This window comes from Notamacropus eugenii, chromosome 5 (genome assembly GCF_028372415.1).
Source record: "Notamacropus eugenii isolate mMacEug1 chromosome 5, mMacEug1.pri_v2, whole genome shotgun sequence".
NCBI lineage: Eukaryota > Metazoa > Chordata > Mammalia > Diprotodontia > Macropodidae > Notamacropus > Notamacropus eugenii.
Window position 1 is genome coordinate 371,683,044 of NC_092876.1, and position 20,881 is coordinate 371,703,924.

Below are 20,881 nucleotides of genomic sequence, written 5' to 3' on the forward strand. Positions count from 1 at the left end.
TAATAAATGTTCTTTGAATTAATTGAATAATAAGGTTTCAAACATGGAAATTTGGGTATCACTCACAGAAACAGTGATGTCAGAAGAGTAGGTTTTGGTGAAAAGATTGTAAGCTCAGTTTAAAATATATTAAGTTTGAGGTGCGAGTGAAGCTATGAAGTGAGCAGTTGGAGATACTAATCTAGTGATTTCAAAAAAAAGTTGGGGATGGAGGTACAGATTTAGGAATCAATTATTTTAATTTAAAAATAGAATTTTATTTCCCCTATTGGCCAGTGTCAAGAATCAACAAGTGAGCTGAGGTTGGTAAACAATGTTGAGGTGTTAGGAAGACAAAAATAAATTATCGAAGAGGCAGGACAGTATGGTATCCCAGCAGTTAAAAGAGGAGAGTGTAATAAGAAGAGAATGGTCAATAGAGCCAAATGTTATAGTCATTGTTAAGGAGGTGTGAGCTTGAGAAATGCCATTGGATTGGATTATGACATTACCACTGACCTCTGAGAAAGCAATTTCAATAAACTGTTGTAGAGAAAAGTCAAATTTTTAAGATGTAGGTAAATGAATGGTAAGTCAAAGCACTGGATACAGATAATGTACTCAAGAACTGTGTGGATGAAAAAAAGAGATGAGGGGTATAAATATATGACTGGAGTAAAAGGGTGAAGGCAAGGATTTTTAGAGCTGATAAACTTTGACTGTCAATGGATTAATAACTCTGAATGCCTCCATTTATGAAAGGGAAATTTATCTAGGGTAAGAAAGCTAAAATAGCTCCCAACTTTCCTCTCCCTCACTACTAGAAGGATTATAAAAGTTTTTAAACTTTATTTTAATGATGAGGTTAACTACTTGTAGAAGATGTCCAAATGTTCAAATGTGATGTCAAAAAAATCTAATTATATCAATCATTAAACACAGTTGTAAAAGTCAAGTTAAAATACAAAAATCATTCACATTCTAATGTACTAACAATAAAGATAAAATTTTTCAAAGAAATTCCATTTATAGCAACAAATCAAATATTTGGGAATTACCATTAACACCAAGACCTTTATAAACATAACTATAAAACTGGGTCAGCAACAAAGATCTTAATAAGTGAAATGGCATTCAATATTCATAGATATATCAGATCAGTCCAGTGAAAATGACAATACTCTACAAATTAATCAGTCGTAATTCAACAACTCATAAAATATGCCTTTATAAAACTGGAGAAAATAAAAAGAAAATTCAAATAGATTTTCAAGGGACATTTTAGAAACAAAGCTGATACATGTGAGCATGCCCTCTTGGATTGTACAAACACACTGCAAGGCAGTTATTATCTACACAATCTCAAACTGAACAAAAAACCAAAACGATGGAACAGAAAGGAAATAGCAGAAATAGAACCAATGTTTGATAATGCTGCTTTATAAGCATGGTTCACATTTTTTGTATCGTGAGGCCCTGAGCTCTCTGTATCAGGAGAGGCAGCCTGATATGATGGATGTCCTCAGAGGCAAGAAATCTGGGTTCAAGTCCCACCTCGGTCATGTACTGCTGCGTGACCCTAGATAAGTCACAACCTCTCAGTACCCCATGCAACTTTCTAAGATTAAATTATAGAGGAGCTGCTATTCTGCATTAGAAAAGGAAGCCTCTCACAGGGGACTCCCTGCACTGATGAAATCATAGGTATGATATATTAGGATTGTCACCATCAGGGCCTTGGGCAAAATGAAAAAAAAAAAAAAACAAACCAAAACAGAAGATGTCCTCTGTTTCTCATAATCTTCCTTTTCTTCCACCCTCTTCACTCCTACCCTTCACTATGCTAATACTGCCTATTGGCTGACTAAAGGGTCCCTTCTCCCCATCAATAGAGCAAACCATTCAAATGTTAATTCACTCAAAGTGCACTAAATTATCCCCATTAAAATGCCCATTTTCCTTAGGTAGATATTAATAGGAAAGCAATATGATTGTGCTTCTAGTAATGGACACTCAAGTTTGCCGATTATTACAGTGGAAGGATGTAAAACCTGGACTCAGATGACCTGGGTAAGAATAACAACTCTGCTGCTCATTATCTTCTCCACTTTGGACAAGTAAACCTCTCTGGTTCTCAGTTTCCACATCTTCAAAATGAGGAGGTTGAACCAGAACTCTTATTAACCTTAAGGAATCTTTAATTGGTAGAATGGTAAGACATTTCTGACCAGGGAGGTCTTTCTGTCCTCTTACACCAGAACATGCTCCCTCCTATGCCTGGAGCACTACAGTTAACAACTCGGCACTGTATTTCTGAGAGGTTACAGATGTCTGCCCTACAGTAATGCAATTTAGCCTTTAAAGATTTAAACCACATGGACAATAACAATGATTATTTTCATAAGTTTTTATTTAAAAGGGCAATAATATTGATATCATCATTTCTAAATCACAATGTCTGTTACCAATAATCTTCAAAGGTCTTTCTATATAAGCAAAGAAATAGAAATCTTTTGCTAGTTTAAATGTTTGTTGAATTAAATCTTATAATATATAACAACTAAACACCTGGAATTTTGCTGTTACAGGACTTGTAAGAACAAGGAACTAATTTGGTATTCATTATCTAGACACTACCTTGATTGTGCTTTATGCACTGGTTTCATTGATGATTTCTAACTTCTCAATAAGATTTTATACCAAACATGAATGACAAGGGAGGTATTTGTTAGCTATAAAGATGCTGATTCCTATAATTCTTTCTTGATACATAAAGAATTCCTAAACATTCTATGCACGCAACAGACTCAAAACAACACATAAATGTAAAGACACTTGCCAGGTGCTTCTATAAGATATAAATACAAAAATCAAAGCCATTCCCCACCAAGAACTTATAATCAAAACCTGTAGTGAATAGACATGTTGATGCATGACTGTTACTTCCCAGAACAATTTTTGACTCAGACTCTTACAGAATCATTAGATCTGTATGGGATTTCAGAGGTCTTCCAGTCGAACTCTCTTTCCAATGTACCAATGTTCTACAACATCCCTGACAAATTCAACCTATGTTTCAACATTTCTAGGAACTCAAGTTACTACTTTTACAGGTAATCTGCTTTCTTAATGGATAGAGGTAATCAGAACATTGTTCCTTATGCAGAGACAAAATCTCTCTCCCTGTAATTTCCACTCATTGGCCCTAGTTTTGTTTTTTAGAGCTACAAAGATGAGGTCTACTTTATTTGCCACAAAACAGTTCTTCAGTGGGTAGGGTAGAAACTGTTAGGTCTTTCCTGCAGTCTCTTTTCCAGACTAAAAATTCCAATCTACTGACTGCTATGTTTACCTATTTTTTCACATGGTTGACAGACCATCACCATCCTAGTCTGTCCTTTTTTATGCTCATTAGTTTTTTAATGTCCTTGTTAAAGTGTGGCACCTTGAATTGGATATGATATTCTAGATGCTCTGCTACTACTTCTCTTGATAAGAACTATATTTCACTCCTCGTCTTAGGTTTAAAAAGGTAAGCTCCATATTTATTCCATAATTTTCCATAAGGATACATTTTTATCTTACTTGCCACTGTTAATAAATAGTACAAGTATATTTTGCCGAAGAAATGAAACTGAGTAAAGTGGGAAACTTGTTTGAATATTCCAAATATAAATAATACAGCAAAGTTGGGGCTGAAAATTTTTCCTAAAGAAACTCATTTCCAATTTTATATAATTATTTTTTCTTTGAAACAAAGAAAAAGGAAAAACTCAGAGTTTTATACATTAAATCTAACTTCTCAACTTTTTGGAAATGCCTGCATTTCATATGTCAAAGGATGTACAGGGTGATATTATAAATAGATTGATAAACTGAACAAGATTAGTAGGTAAAATATTTTTAATGCCCTTGAAATAATCCTTTACTCAAAGTATGAGTAACTAACACCTCATTTGGGAGTCCATGGTATATCTTTAAAAAGTGGGGGTAGGGCAGACTCAAGATAGTAGAGTTGAAAGGAAGCATTTTTGCTTAGTTCACCCAGCACACTTCCTCTATAACAACCCAGAAATGCACCAGATAGAATTCTGATCAAGAAAGTAAAGAAAAAGATATAGTGAGTCATTTTTCCAGCCCTGGGCAGATTAGGGAGATAGAGAAATCTGCTGACATGGGGGCAGGAGATGCCCAGGAATACCCATGGCAAGGGACATTCTAGTACCCAGCCCAGGGACCCGAGCTAGAACACCAGGGCAGGAGGCAGTGAAGCAGAAAGCCATCTCAGGAACGGAATCCCTGAACTAGCACTGGGTTCAGGAATGGGTGCTCTCTGGCAGTTCTGTTACCCATAACCCTGTTTTGGATCACAGATCCACGGCAGCAATGAGTGGCAGTGAGCAAAGGGGTCCCTTGATTGAATACTGAGCAAGGAACAAATTTCAGAAATATATCTGCATGGCTTTGAGGCCAGTAGCAAGGAAACAGCTCAGTTCTACCCTTAACCCTAACACATAAGCCTGCAGTGGAATAACTAGGGTGAGAGCATCCTAGACCAAAGATGCTCTAACAGTTCAATCACTCTGAACTTGTAGATCCTCTCAATAGGCTATGCAATGGAGAGGACAGCAGAGGGGAGCTGGCAATACTTAAATCTCACAATCAATCATCTGTTAAAGGAGTGAGTACACAAAGTTGAGTACAGAAATTTGTTTTACCCAACAGAGAAGGAAGAGGGAGAATAAAGGGGAAGGTAGATTAAAGGGCACAATGATCAGAAACAAAACAGACAAAGTAGAAGGGAAAAAAATAGAAGAAAAAGGATGGACCTGCTCTAGCTCTCCCCCCATAACCCATAAAATACCTGTAAAAAATGACTAAACAAATTCTAGAGAAGCAGAAGCCACAAAATGGAGTGGAACTGATTTCCAGCCCAAGAGAGCCTGGAAGGCACTAGGAAAGGTCTATTGCACCTGGCTTAGAGCAGAGCACAGCCCAGCATAGGTCACGCAGGCACAGATGGGACTGGAGAAGGCTTCAGGGTGTGGAATCACGGGCAGTTACTGCGGTTCCCACAAATGCCAAAGACAGCTTCAATGGTCAGTAAGAAAGCTCTTTCACCTGGGTGAGAGGGGAGAGTGGTTGGGCCCCAGCCCCAGACTGAGGGCCACTACAGTGACTGCTGCAGCGGCTGCTTCTAAAGTTCTCAGCCTACAGATCCTGGGGGATTCCAGCAGCTAATCTGGGTCTCAGTCCTGAGTGGCGGTCCTAGGGTGAGGAGAAGTGCTGGTCTGGCAGAGCTGGTAGTGGCTGTAGAGAGGAAATTCTACTTGCTGTTCCAGGGCTGAAAAGAGTGCTCAAAGACCAGAGCCCAGGCCAGGAGAGGAGTAAACTCCTCTCCCTTATTGTGCCACCTTGGAGGAACTGAGAACTTAGAGGTACCTAGAGATATCTCAGAGAACAGCTGTGCAAAACCTCAGAAGACAAGTGTCTCCACTTGACAAAGGACTCAAAAGTCAAGTAACTGGCTGGGAAAATGACCCAAAAGAGGAAAAAAATAAGACTATAAAAGGTTACTCTCTTGGTGAAAAGGCATTTTCTTCCATCCTTTCAGATGAGGAAAAGCAAAGCATACCATCAGAGGAAGACAGCAAGGTTAAGTCTTCCGAAAAATATGCAATGGCCTCAGGCCATGGAAGGGCTCAGAAAGGATTGTGAAAATCAAGTAAGAGAGGTGGAGGAAAAATTGGGAAGAAAAGCGAGAGCAATGCAATAAAATCATGAAAAGCGAGTCAACAACTTGCAAACAGATACCCAAAAAAACACTGAAGAAAATAACACCTCTAAAAAAATGGCAAAAGAGATCCAAAAACCCAATGAGGAGAAGAATGCTTTAAAAAGCAGAATTGGTCAAATGGAAAAGGAGGTTTAAAAGCTCACTGAAGAAAATAGTTCTTTAAAAATTAGAATGGAGCAGATAGAAGCTACTGACTTTATGATAAACCAAGAAATTATAAAACAAAACCAAAAGAATGAAAAAATAGAAGACAATGTGAAATATCTCACTGGAAAACAACTGACCTGGAAAATAGATCCTGGAGAGATAATTTTAAAAATTACTGGTTTACCTGAAAACCATGATCAAAAAAAGAGCCTAGACATCATGTTGCAAGAAATTATCAAGGAAAACTGCCCTGATAGTCTAGAACCAGACAAATTGTAGCCAAGTTTCAGAGTTCCCAAGTCAAGGAAAAAATATTACAGAAAAAAACAATTTGAGTATTGTGGAAATACAATCAGCATACAGAATTTAGCAGCTTTGAAGCTGCTAAGGGATCAAAGGGCTTGGAATATGATATTCCAGAGGTCAAAGGAGATTAGGATTAAAAGCAAGAATCACCTACCCAGCAAAATTGAGTTCAGGGAAAAAATTGGACAATGAAAGAGAGGACTTCCCAGAATTCTTGTTGAAAAGACCACGGCTGAACAGAAATTTCTGACTGTCAAGTACAAGAATCAAGAGAAACATGAAAAGGTAAACAGGAAAGAGAAACTTTAAGGAACTCATTAAAGTTGAACTGTTTATATTCCTACATGGAAAGATATTATTTGTAACTCAAGAATCCTTTTTCAGTATTAGGGTAGTTATATATGCATGTAGGTATGTACAGGTTTGTATATATGTGTATATGATATATGTGTAGGTATATATATATATATATATATACATATATATGGGTGTATGTATGTATGTATACACACACACACACACACACACACACACATATATATATATATTCACACACACACATAGATAGATGGCACAGGATGAGCTGAATATGAAGGGAGAATACTTAAAAAATAAAAATTTACTGTTGAGTGGAATGTACTAGGAGTAAGAGAAAGGGAGAGGTAGAATGTAGAAAATCATCTCACATAAAAGAGGCAAGAAATCTTTTACAATAAAAGGGAAGAGGGGGTAGATGAAAGGAAATAAATGAGCCTTACTCTCATGGGATTTGGCTTAAAGAGGGAATAATACACACTTAATTGGATATGGAAATCTATTTTACTCTGCAGGAAGGCAGTGGGGAAGGGAATAGGAGAGGGAAGATAACAGAAGGTACAGAAAATTGAGGAAAGGAATAATTGGAAGAAAACATTTTTGTGAGAGGGCAGGTCAAGGGAGAGAATGGAATAAATGGAGGGCAGGATAGGATGGGGGAAATGTGGTTAGTCTTTTGCAACATAACAATTATGGAAGTGTTTTGCATTGTTACACATGTATGAATTATGTTGAATTGCTTGTTTTCTCAATGAGGATGGGTGGGGAGGGAGGAAGGGAGAGAATATTGTTTTAGCATGCAAATGGAAAATAAGATATACAGGCAATGGAGTATAGAAATCTATTTTGCCCTACAGGAAAAAGAGGGGAGGGGGATGGAAGAAAGGGGAGTAACAGAAGGGAGGAAAGACTGGAGGAAGGGGAGGATAGGATGCAAGCTGTCTTGAGATGGGGGTGGGGAGAGATGGGGAGAAAATTTTGAATTCAAGTTCTTGTGAAAGTGAATGTTGAGAACTGAAAAATAAATTGTGCATTTATATAAGAATGAAAGGAAATAGCCATCTTAACTGTGAATGTGCATGAGATGAAATCACCCATAAAACCAAAGAGGATAGCAGAATGAATTAGGAACCAGAATCTAACAATAGGTTATTTACAATAAAAACAGAAAGTTGCAGGAATTCTATTAACTTCAGCTGAAATAAAAAAGGCAAGTGTACCAACTATGATCTCAGAGAAAGCAAAATCAAAAACATACCTAATTAAAAGAGACGAACAAGGAAATTACATTTTGCTGGGCAGGTAGGCAGCATAGTAGATAGCATATGGGACTTGCAATCAGGAAGACTCATCTTTGTGCAGACACTTACTAGCTCTGGGACCCTGGGCAAGTCACTTAGCCCTATATAGCAGAGTTTCCTCACCTGTAAAATCAGTTGTACAAGGAAATGGCAAACCACTCCAGCATCTTTGCCAAGAAAACATCAAATAAGGCTCACAAACAGTCAGATGCCACCGAAAACTACTGAAACATTTTGCTATTGGCAATAAATTAATACCAATAATGCACATATATGCACCTAATGGCATAAAATCCAAATTCTTAAAGGAAAAGTTAAATGAGTTACAGGAGGAAAAAGAGAGCAAATCTATTAAAATAGTAGGAAACCTTAACTTATCCCTCTCAGACCTAGATAAATCTCATCATAAAATGAATAAGAAGATAAGGAGATGAATAGAATTTTAGAAAAGTTAGGTATTATAGACCTCTATAGAACACTGAAAGGGAACAGGAAGGAGTATATCTATTTCTCAGCTGCATAGCTACTGCTGCCTGTGCAAGACTACAGTGGTCTCCCCACTTCTCCAGAAACTGCAAACCACTACATATGCAGCCACTCAAGTCTAACTCCCTCTGTCCTTGGCTCTCTCACTCCTGCAAATTCTGTCTTTTCTCTTTTAAAGGCCAAACATGTGGCTCATATCTAGAACTGCCATGGCTTAATCAACCATCTCTCCTCACACTCTCAAAAAAAAAAAAAATCATAGTTTTGATCAATCACCCTCAATGGGCTGAGATATAATCAATATCCCCAAAGAGGTGTTAATATTAATACTTTATACATGATATGAATTGATTAGCCATTCCTTGTCAAATCCTATATATCTAGAAATCTATTTTTCTTCTCATTTTTAAGTACTCTAACCAGAAAAACAATTGATGCTATAAATAATTAACTCCCTAAAAATTAAATATCATTAATACTCTATTGAGCCAGTAAATCCAAGTTAACTGGGTAGCTTCTGGCCATCAAAATTTACCTTCCTTTGGAGAGAAGACAGAGAGGGAGGAGAAGATGAACTGAGCTACCCAACTAGCTAGGTCCCCATTCAGGCAGCTGGGTCTACTCACAGGTTGTGTTTGTCCTTCATTTTTGAAGAGGATCATGACATCAGGAAAATGGTGACATGACCTACAGTTGACTTTGATTTGATTGAGGAAAAGCTGTGTAAGGTCACCAGCCTCACTTTCTCCTCCAGAGCCATCTGGATGCAGTAACCAGACATTCATCAGGATGACTGGAGATGGCTCAGGATTACAAGCAATACATAGAGTTCAATTTCTGGTCAAAACTATAAAAGCTTATTTATACTTTTTTGCTTTCCTTTCTTTTCCTAACAGGATGTTTTCATTTACAAGAATATATCTCTAAATTATAACATACCTCTGAGAGCATGAATTCTGTTACAGTCAAGTGGACACATGCCACGTTCCAGGCTGCCATATACATTGCTTTTAACCAGTACTTCCTCTGTAAAGAGGTGACGAATAAGGTACCGAGCTGAAAGCTCTGGACGGGACTTTCCCTTTGCCACATAGATCACTGAAAATGGCAGCTGTACATTTCTCCATGGGTAACCAAGAAGTTCTAGAAGCAAAAAGGAAAAGAGAAAAACATTTCTATGGTTGATTTTAAACAATCATATTTAATATGCTTCTAAGGAGCCAAGATACTAATAAGTAAGTCTACTTCTAATTCTATTGTTTTGGGCTAGGTCTGACTCAAGGTAGTACATAGTTCAATAGTAAAACAAAATTAGATGCTCACAGGTCATTCAAAAGTTTAAAAAGGGAGATTTATTTAGCTATACCAAGAGAAGAATATTAAACACGAATAGGCACTGAAAACCCCTACAGTTGATTTAGCTGAGTGAAGCTCTTATCAATCTACAAATCAGGTCTCTGGGAATCCTTTCATCTTCACCTCTTGGTTGGGTAGCACTCAAATGATGAGAAAGTGAAATCAACAGTCTAGGTCTTTAGTCCTCTGAGCCAATAAAGTTTTGAGGAATATACCTTTTAAGGAAAAATCGACCTAATCTGAATGGCAAGAGGTGTGAGGATATTGCTTCTACCACACTTACAGACTAGAGAAAACAAGAAGGCTATATAACATATCTGGCATGGGATAAGAACCATTACTGTACATATTTCTGTTTTATTTCTTCCCCTTTAGCATAAAAAAGGTAGGTTTTATATGTGAACAAACAACATTTAATACCTTATAACCCTAGTAATTTAGAAGGTAGACAGACTAGTTTTCTTATTCACATGGAAAAGGTTCTTTTTCTGAAAACAAACATTATTTATATGATTACAATTGCAATTAAATTAGACCCATTCTGACAGGTGAAGCAAAGATAAAAGTTATATTTTCCACTCAATTTTAGGCCTGAGCTATTTTTAAAAAGCTGACAGCAAAATGCTAAACCGTTTTAGTAACTGAACTAAAACACCAATTTTAGTTTTCCATTTTTCAGATATATAGTCTAAAAATGTAGTCTTACCCCTTTATTATCATCTATCTTTAGACCAAAGTGATATAGATTAAGAACTAAGTTTAATGTGTCCACATTTCATATACAACAAAAAGTTCTGAAACTTTCCATTAATCAAAAACTACTGTCTAACATTTTTTGGTAAATATCTTAAGAGAAACAGAAAAATTTTTTATAGGCTATAAAAAAATTCAATGTCTTGTACTGAAAACCTGGAATACATAGTACAAACTAGTTTATGGATAATATTTTCCTTAGCATTAGCATATTAAGCTCATATAGTCACAAACAACTGTGTCCACTTGTGTCAATCTATAACTTTGGTGCTAAAAAAAAACACAAAATGAACCTTGGGTAATGTAGGACACAGGACAAACAACCTTCCCAATCACAAATACCATGTGATGTAAGACCTACAGCATATCCCTTTGGAATAGACAAAGGGCAGAAAAGGTGGCACCACAGTGGAAGAGGATAAAGTTGCTAGTAATGATTTGTTTTAATTAAAATGTTAGGTTTTTCTGGGGCATAAGTACTAGAATAAGGAGGGAAACCTACATTATCCCTCTAATCCTTCAATAAAAAAGATTAACACTATTCAAAGCAGATGAAAATGACACTGGTCGACTGACTACCTCCTATTTTTTAATTTGGAGTTTTAAAAGGAAAAAGTAGTCCACTACTTTCTTGTCATTTATGATTGCTTACAATATATTTATCACTTATATCACTTTGTTTTATACTTTAAAAGCACTTTCAGTAATCTTGGGATGTACAAAAATATAAGTATGTGCCCTGCTTTAGAAAAAAGGAGACTGAAACTGAGAGGCTAAGTGACTTGATTTAATAAGTAGCAATGACAAGCCTCTGACTCAAGTTTTCTGAAAAGCTATTAACATATGGTGGAAAGAGAAATGGATTTAAATTCAGGCTTGCTACTTACTACCTGTGTGAATGGAGGCAAATTCTTTAACTTCTCTAGGTCTGGTTTCTTAATTAATAAAATACAGGTGTACAGGATCTCTGTCATTTTTATCTCTAAATTCTATACATTAAGCCTAATGCTCTTTCCAAGGAAATATACACATACATATACATCTATCTATCTATCTCTCCTTCTATATACATACATACATACACACACACACACATATACATATATAAGTACACTTCATATAATTAATCCCAAGGATAAAATATTGAAACTCACGCATTGGTTCTAAAGATGGCAATTTCTTAGAGGAAGGTGCTTGAAACACTTCAGGTAATGAATTACTGTCCCATGTTGAACTTTGTATTCCATTTGTTCCTAAGGCAGTCATTTTCAGAGACACCTGAGAATTGACTTCTCCATCTTTATCATTATAATTCAAGCCTACACACACAGCTGAATCTGGGGTGACTGGAAATTTATCTTTGTTTTCAGTTTTCTCCTAAAATATAAAACTGTGATTAAAGAAAGATCCACAAGGAATAGGCTAATAACAGTCTATCCACCAAGCTCAAAATTAAAACTGCACTTGGGATAGTGAACTACTCTAAAGATCCAGAAATGACTAAACTTTGGGGAATAGGTTAGAATTTTTGCAAGATTCTGATGAACAGTAAAAATAGCAAGAGGCAAAGAATAATGAAAGAATAGTACAAGGGAATGCTGGCAGAGAAACTATTGACACTTCCACAAAATACCATACTTGTGGCTATATCAATCAACAAACATTCATGAAGTACTTACTATGTGCTAAGTAGTGTGCTAAGGGCAGGCAACAAAAAGAAAAAAGAAATAGTGCCTGTTCTCAAGTTTTCATTCTAATCATGGAGATAACATATACATGAATAGGTATATTTAAGATATATACAGAGCAGATGGAGAGTAACCTTAGAGAGCTAGAGAAGGAAATGGCAAACCATTCCATCTTGGCCAAGAAAACCCCAAATGGGTCACAAGGAGTTGGAGAACATGACTGAGAATGGCTCAACAACAACCACCTTAGAAAGAAAGGTTCAAGAAAGGCTGTTTGTAGAAGGTGCCTGTGAGTTGAGTCTTAAAGGAAACTAGGGATCCTAAGAGGTGCAGGGAGGGAAGAAAGAATTTGGGGTTGGGGGGGAGGAGAGATAGACAATGCAAAAACACAAAGATGAGAGATAAAGTGCTGAGTGTGAGAAACAGCAAATAGGTCAATACAATGGTAAACAACCTAGATTACAGAGTATGTGATGAGAAGTACAGTTTTAAGTAGCCCTAACAGGCAGAAAGGGGATAGATTCTGAAGAGCTTTAAATGCCAAGCAAAGGTGTTTACATTTGACCTGAAATTTACTGAACTGGGGAAGGGGAGGGAAAACACGTAGATATACACACACATACACATATACCTGTACTTTAGGGAAACCACTGCAGCAGCTGTATGGAGGATGGACTGGAATGGGCTTATGGCAGGGAGAGAACTAACTGGAAGACTGTTGAAATATATTCAGTAAAGACTTGGAGAAGGAAAGACAATGAATTCTATTTTGGACATAATGAATGTGAGATGCCTACATACATTTAGTGAAGCCCTAATCTTTTTACTTTTAGGATATAATGCAGAAAATATTAATGAGGCTTAATAATGAAAAAGACACTATCTGTCTATAACTTATACATTATCCTCACTACTATGTTTTCCATGAAATACTTATACTTTCTATCATTTAAAGCTGTGAAGCACAGTATTTCAGAGCAAAATGCGAAGAACAATGTATATGACTTCCATGGGGGGGTCGCATTACAAAATAAGGAATTCCATAGGAGGTTAAGATGTTTAGAAAGCAGTCTGTCATGTGAAAAAATAATTTATGTATCAACAATGATGAGAAATAGGTGGACTTCTTCATTAGCAGACTGGATTCCATGTGAGAAGCCAAAGGCCATTTGGCTCTTTATTTTGGTAAAGACAGAAAGAGTGAGCAAAAGAATACTGATTGTGGATCTATACTCATACCTTATGAGGAGTAACTACAGATCAGAACAGGAATGAATATTTTTGTTCCTGTTTTTAAAATATTTAAGTTATCTTAAACTCATCTTAGTCATTGACTTACTTTCATATCGAAAAGAAAAATATGCTCTCATTGCTTTTGAAAAACTTGAGTTTGGCACAAAGGCTATATATTGCTTATCATTCCAGGAGTGACAGTTACAAACATAATAAAATAATATTATATATGACAATTAACTTACAGGCTTTATTTTGGTTTCACAGCATAGACAGCGAATCATAGCATTTACATTTGTAATGCAGGTTTTCCAGTCTCTTCCATATTCACTCAGATCATAGTTAGGAAAATGTGTTGCAAGAAATTCTGTAAATGGAATTAACCATTTAAAAATAGCCATGAATGTTTTAATTATAAACAAACAAAACCTTTTTTCTAAACAAAAAATTTAAATATATAATCTCCCTCAAATTTGATATTTTTCTGTCTCCTGGAAAAAATCACAGTTAATGTGTATGCCCTTCAGAATTTTCTTTAATTTCTCCAAGAAGTTTCTGAAATGCTCATATAGTGACATCTTAAGTTTTATTCAAAGCTTGACTAAGAAGTTGGTATATTTCAGGGTTCCAAATCATTTAATAACCCTTCAAATCAAGTATAACTAAAGGCAGAAATAGAGTATTCTATAAAGATGAGGACACAAATTACTGCTTATTGGTGCTTTATCTTCCTAGTCCAATATCTTCATTCTAAAAATGAGGTAACAAAGGCTAAGAAAAACTAAATAAATGACTTCCCCAAGATCATAAAGACTATTAGTGGAAGAGCTAAAACTGTAACTTGGATCCCATACTAGTTCATTTTCTTTCAGCATTACTTAGAAGGCTTGGAGATATGGGAAACAAATTCACCCAAGATAATGTGTCAACATTATGCAAGTAACTCATGGCAACATAATTCACTTTTAAGGTTGGATATGTTTCTATTTCACAAGTTCTAATTCAATGGCAAAGAGATAATAAGTATATATTTACTTAAAAAAAAGAAGGACTCTGAACTGAAAAACTGGTATTAACTTAAAAAGAAAAGCCACAAGAATATGATGTTAAATTTAGTTCATGATAGATGTGCATTTTGTGAAGGTTTTTTTTGTGCTACTCAGAACTCAATTTATTTTTAATAAATGTTAACCTTCATCAATGAACCAGATGTGAACAAACTATCCCCCAAATTTACACAAAGTTCCTAATCTGTAAAATTATTATTCCACAAATACTTTACATACCTCTTATTGCAGCAACTTTATTGGGATCCAGAGTGCTTCGACCCCGTGCACTGATGCCCATAACATTGCACAACAGCGTTTCCTTGGGGAACAAAACTCGAACCAAATAGCGTGCTGCATACTTCGGCTTGGTCTTTTGACGAGCTTTCATTAAATATGTCCCAAGAACCTTTACATTCCTCTTTGGATCACCAAGGTACTCTAAAAAATTAGATTCAAGGGAAAACATTTAAATTTTTTTTTAAACAGAGCCACAAAAAGGCAAGGGGTGTTAAGAGGCTCAAGTGAATTGAACTCTCCATTTCCTATACCCAGACTTTAATTTTGTTTTAATAATTCTTCTTTATTGCCATGAACCTTTACCATTTTTTGTCCTGACTGGCATTCTTTCAACCAAGCCCCCTGTATACTACACTAAGTTAAATTTTTCTTGTTTCTAGCAGCACCAGGATATAAGGAACTATACTCATTCAATGTCATTAAGACCTTCTCTCTCTCCCCACGTATATTCAAAAACTGAAAAGTCAAAAAAGCAATGGGTAATTCTAAAAGTCTCTCCTTATGTTTGCCAAACAATTTTAATTTAATGAGCTCTTGGTGACTAATGAAGAAAAATTTACTACTCAGAAGACGACTCAAATATTTCTTGGCCTTTGCTTTAAATTGAGATTTTTATAGAATGAATCTTTGGACATGTATAGCTACTTCCAAAATCAAATTATAATGATAGCCTGAAGGCAGTTGTTTCATATGCTGTGGACTGAGTTTATTTCTGAGAATAAAGGATTCTGGTGGTAAAAAAAAAAGTCTTCAAAATAGAAATGTCACTTCTGCTATTTCACTTTAAGGATAAACTATAAAGAACAGAGATTCCCAGTGTGGATTGTTCAAAACTCACCAAAACTAGGATTGATGCAGATAGAAGATGAAAGTACTTCTTGACTAAGACTTGCATTTTCCTGTGAAGATGGGTAACCCATCATGACCGTACTCCTTCCCAGACAGGCTTCTGGTTTTGTTGGTACCGCTGCAGTTAATGCTGGAGAACTTCTGGCAGCTGAGGTAGCATTTTCAACAACTGTGTTGACCAACTTGGATTGTAAAGAAAGATCAGGTATTGTATTGGCTACTCCTGTGAATGGCTGATACAATGAATGTGTAGAGACAATTGTAGGAAGAGGAGGACTCTGTCTGAGGTCTTGCTGCTGTGATTCACTTTTAAGTGGAGTCTGAACAGACTTTCCCACAGAGTTGGTTTGAACATGATTTTGTGGTAGCACTACTGCCAAAGATGGGCTATGACCTCCCTGTCCAGGGGGAGAGGTCTGAATGTTAGATTCCCTTTCCGCTGGCTTTTGTACTCGAATTTTTCCAAGAGGTACATGATTAGAACTTCTATATGTAAATCCACCTGGCCTCTGAAATATTAGAGTTTACATAAATCAATTCTGAGAAAAAGTGTAGCAAGGGAGAGTTAAATAAATATCAGACCACCAAATAAATATTTGTTCTAGTACCATGATTTTACATTGCTTGAAATGTATCTTTGGAAGGGACCACAGAGGTCCTTTAGCACCTCTGACCCCACACAAACATCAACTCCTCTATAAACATTAATAAGAAGTGGTAAATCACCCTTCTGTTTGAACATTTCTAGTGACAGAGAAGTCATCAAGCAGTCAACTCCATATTCAGGGAATTTAAATCATTATGAGGGCTCATAAGACATAACTGGTTTTAGTTCTTTATTTTGGAATACACAGAATAAGTTTAATTCTACTTTCAAGCAGTCAATATGCATTTATTAAACATTTAGTATGTGCCAGGCACTGCATAAGATGATAAAGACAAACATCAAATGGCCTCTGCCCTCAAGAAACTTACATTTATAGGACAGAAAAACATGCACATATATAAGCACATACAGAAGAGATGCAAAATAAAACAAGGCAGTGGGGAAAGGGGGAAGTCACTAGCTGCTGGAAGAGATCACTGCGAAAAGCCTCATGTAGAAGGTGATACCTGAGCTGAGCTGAGCTTTGCAGGAAGTGAGACTTTAAGAAGAGATGCTGGGAAGAAGTACGTTCAGGCAAAGGAGACACAAAGACACGAAAATGGGAAATTAAATATAGTGTATAAGAAAAAGCAAAAAGGACAGTTTGGGCAGACCAAAGAGGCAAGAAGGAGAGTGTGGAAAGGCAGGTTGTAGCCAGGTAGGGAAAGGCTTTTAAATGCCACAGGCATTTATATTTTATCCTGGAGGTAAGGGGTGGGGGGTGAGGGCTGCTGGAACTTAATGAGTAGAGAAGTAATATGTCCAGAGAAGTACTTTAGGAAAATCATTTTGACAACTGTATGAAGGATGGATTAGAATGAACGACTTGAAACAGGGAGGCAATCACATTAGTTCAGGTGAAATGTGATGAGGGCCTAACCTAGAATGGTGGTTGTGTAAGTGAACAGAATAGGATGGAGATGAGAAACACTATGGAGGTAGAAATGATAACATTTGCCAAATAATTAGATATGGAGGAAGGGAGGGGAGGAACAGTAAGGGACTGAGGATGATTTCAAGGCTGTGAACCTGGGTAACTGAAAGGATGGTGTTACTCTCAATAGCTATAAAGAAATTCAATAAAGGGGTGAGTTTTGGGGGAAATGATAAGAAGTTCTATTTTGGACATGTTGAGTTTGAGACACCTATGGACCATCCAGTCCAAAATATCCAATAAGTAGTTGTTTAGGTCAGAATAGAGTTAGGAGATTATGATCAGATATATAATATAGATTTTGGAATCATCTACTTAGGGATGGTAACTGAACCCACAGGAAAACCAAATTACCAGTAGCAAAAATGAAAGGAATGAATTTACCACCAGTGAAGAGGAAATTAAAACAAATATTAAGTTATTTTGCCCAATTATATGCCAATAAATTTGACAATCTAAATGAAATGAATAGTTACAAAAATATAAGTTGCTCAGATTAACAGAAAAAACAAAATACTTAAATAACCCAACCTTAAAAAAGAAATTGAAAAAGCCATCAACGAACTTCCTAAGAAAAATCCCCAGGGTCAGATGGATTCATGAGCAAATTCTACTGAACCCTGAAAGAACAATTAATCACAATATTTATAAATTATTTAGAAAAATAGGCAAAGAAGGAGTGCTACTAAATTCCTCTAATGATACTAATATAGTACTGATACTTAAACCAGGAAAGGCTAAAACAAAGAAACTTATAGATCTATTTCCCTAATAAATATTGATGCAAACTTTTAAAATAAAATACTAGTAAGGAGATTACAGCAATATATCATAAGGATCATACACTATGACCAGGTGCGATTTACACCAGGTAATCAGGGCTGGTTCAATATTGGGAAAACTTTCAGCCTAACTAACCATATTGATGGAATCCTAAAGCTACTCCCAGCCCTAATATTCTAACTTCCTTATGGGCCACGCTGAACAGCTTACTCTCTGCCCCTAGCTAGTTTCTACCCCCAGATCCAATCCACATATTTGTGGATTGTACCTAACCATAATCACATCATCCATTCAGCCCAAGACAGGACCACAATACCTAACTTTGAGGCTTGACCAGACAGGACCACAATAGCTAGCCAATCGTAAGGCAGCGCGACCAGGATGTCTGACCACCAAACCACAGAAGGGACCCCTCCCCATTATCTAATCCTTTAACAAATCCCTCCTGCCTTTTCAATATTCATAATTTCTGTTGTGTAATCAACATCATTACATTATAAATTTGCCTGTGTTATCTTACTAAGTTGCTGCTTCCTCTTGGAACCTAGCCTGCTTCTGAGGGCTATCAGTCCTCAATAAATGCCTGCACTTGGATTAGACATAGTTTGACTCTAAATTCTTTGAGACAGTGCCACCCCAACACACCATGAAACTGCAATATCAATACTAAAACCAACAGCAATCATATGATTATCTCAACAGATGCAGAAAAAGCCTTTGACAAAATACAATACCCATTCCTATCATAAACACTAAAGTACGTAGGAATAAATGGAGTTTATCTTAAAATGATAAGTAATATTTATCTACAAGCGTCGCCAAGTATTATCTGTAATGGGTATAAGATAGAAGCCTTCCTAATAAGATCAGGGGTGGGTAAAGCAAGGATGCCCATTATCATCTCTATTATTCAGTACTGTACTAGAAATGTTAGCTATAGCAAGGAGAAAAAAAAGAAATTGAAGAAATTGGAATAGGTAGTGAGGAAACAAAACTATCCCTCTATGCAGATAATATGATAGCATGCTTAGAGAATCCTAGAGAACTAACCAAAAAACTATTTGAAATAATAATAAATAACTTTAGCAAAGTTGCAAGATACAAAATAAACCCACATAAATCATCAGCATTTCTATATATTACCAACAAAGTTCAGCAGCAAGAAACAGGAAGAGAATTCCACTTAAAATCACTGTAGACAATAGAAATTACTTGAGAGTCTACTCACCAAGACAAACACAGGAACTATATGAACACAACTACAAAATACTTTTCACACAAAGTCAGATCTAAACAAGTAGAAAAATATTAATTGCTCATGGATAGGCTGAACCAATATAATAAAAATGACAATTCTACTTAATCTACTTGAGTACCATATCAATCAAACTATCAAATTTTATCTTATAGAGCTAGAAAAAATAATAAAATTCATTCTGAAGGACAACATGTTAAGGATATCAAAGGAATAAAAAAAAAAAAAACCAAAACTGTGAAGGAAGGTGGTTCTAGCTGTACCAGGTCTCAAACTATATCATAAAGTGATAATTATCAAAACAATCTGATACTGGCTGAGAAATAGAGTGTGGATCAGTGGAATAGATTAGGTACACATTACATTAAAGTAAATGACCATAATAATCTAATCCTCGATAAAACCCAAAATCCAAGCTTTTGGAATTCATTATTTGAAAACAATTACTGGGAAAAGTAGAAAATAGTATGGCAGAAAATAGGTATAGACCAACATCCCACACTGTATACTAAGATCAAATCAAAATGGGTATATGATTTACAGGTAAAGAATGATAGCATATGCAAATTAGGAGAGCATGGAATGGTTTATTTGTCAGATCTATAAAGAAGGTAAGAACTTAAGACTAAAGGAAATACAGAGGGCATTACAAAATGTAAAATGGATAATTTAGATTATATAAAATGAAAAAGGTTTTGCACAAACAAAGCCAATACAACCAAAATTAAAACTGGGAAAAATTTTTTCAAAACACATCTCTGACAAAGGCCTCATTTTTTCAAATATAGAGATAAATGAGTCGAATTTATAACAATACAAGTCATTTCCCAATTGATAAATGGTCAAAGGACACAAAAAAGCAGTTTTCAGACAAAGAAATCAAAGCTATCTATAACCATATGAACAAATGCTTTAAATCACTATTGATTAGAGAAATGCAAATTAAGACAACTCTGAGGTATACCTACCAGATTGGCTAATATGACAAAAAAGGAAAATGATGGATGTTGGAGGGAATGTGGAAAAACTGGTACACTGACTCACTGTTGGTAGAGCTATGAACTGATCCAATCATTCTGGAGAATAATTTGAAACTTTGCCCAGAGGGCTATAAAACTGTGTATGCCCTTTGATCCAGCACTCCTAGGTCTGTATCCCAAAGACACTCAAAAAAGGAAAGGACCTATTTGTACAAAAATATTTATAGCAGTTCTTTTGGTGGTAGCTAAGAATTGGAAATCAAAGAGATGCTCACCAGCTGCGAAATGGCTAAACAAGCTGTGGTATACGATTGTGTTGGAATAATATTGTGTTAAAAAAATGAGGAGGATGATGACTTTAGAAAAACCTGGAAAGACTTACATGAAAAGTGATGCAAAGTGAAGCAAGCAGAACCAGGAGAACATTGTATACAGTAACAGCAATATTGTATGATAAAGAACTATGAATGACTTAGTTATTCTCAGCAATACAATGATCCAAGACAATCTTAAAGGACTAATGAAGAAGCATGCTATCTGCCTCCAGAGACAATGATATTGTTTGAATACAGATTGTAACATGCTATTTCCATTTTCTTTCTTTTGAGTCTTCTTGCACAAAGTGCCTAATATGTTTTATATAGTTGTATATGGATTCCTTACCATATCAGGGATGGAAGGAGAAATAGAATTTGGATCGTAAAATTTCAAATGTTAAAAATTGTTG

At 35.9% G+C, this 20,881-nt stretch overlaps 1 protein-coding gene across 2 annotated transcripts in view; it reads right to left on the reverse strand.

Annotated features, from left to right (window-relative positions):
* Positions 1-20,881, reverse strand: part of BEND2 (BEN domain containing 2) — a 43,791-nt gene that overhangs the window by 8,327 nt on the left and 14,583 nt on the right. The window contains exons 6-10 of one of the 2 annotated variants that reach the window (XM_072614226.1): positions 15,546-15,738; positions 14,648-14,848; positions 13,607-13,728; positions 11,595-11,817; positions 9,271-9,474 (exon numbers count right to left, since the gene is read on the reverse strand). In XM_072614226.1, the coding sequence (XP_072470327.1) occupies positions 9,271-9,474; positions 11,595-11,817; positions 13,607-13,728; positions 14,648-14,848; positions 15,546-15,738 (943 nt within the window). Of the gene's footprint in view, positions 1-9,270; positions 9,475-11,594; positions 11,818-13,606; positions 13,729-14,647; positions 14,849-15,545; positions 16,066-20,881 lie in introns of both variants that reach the window. The other variant, XM_072614225.1, reaches the window with a different exon arrangement.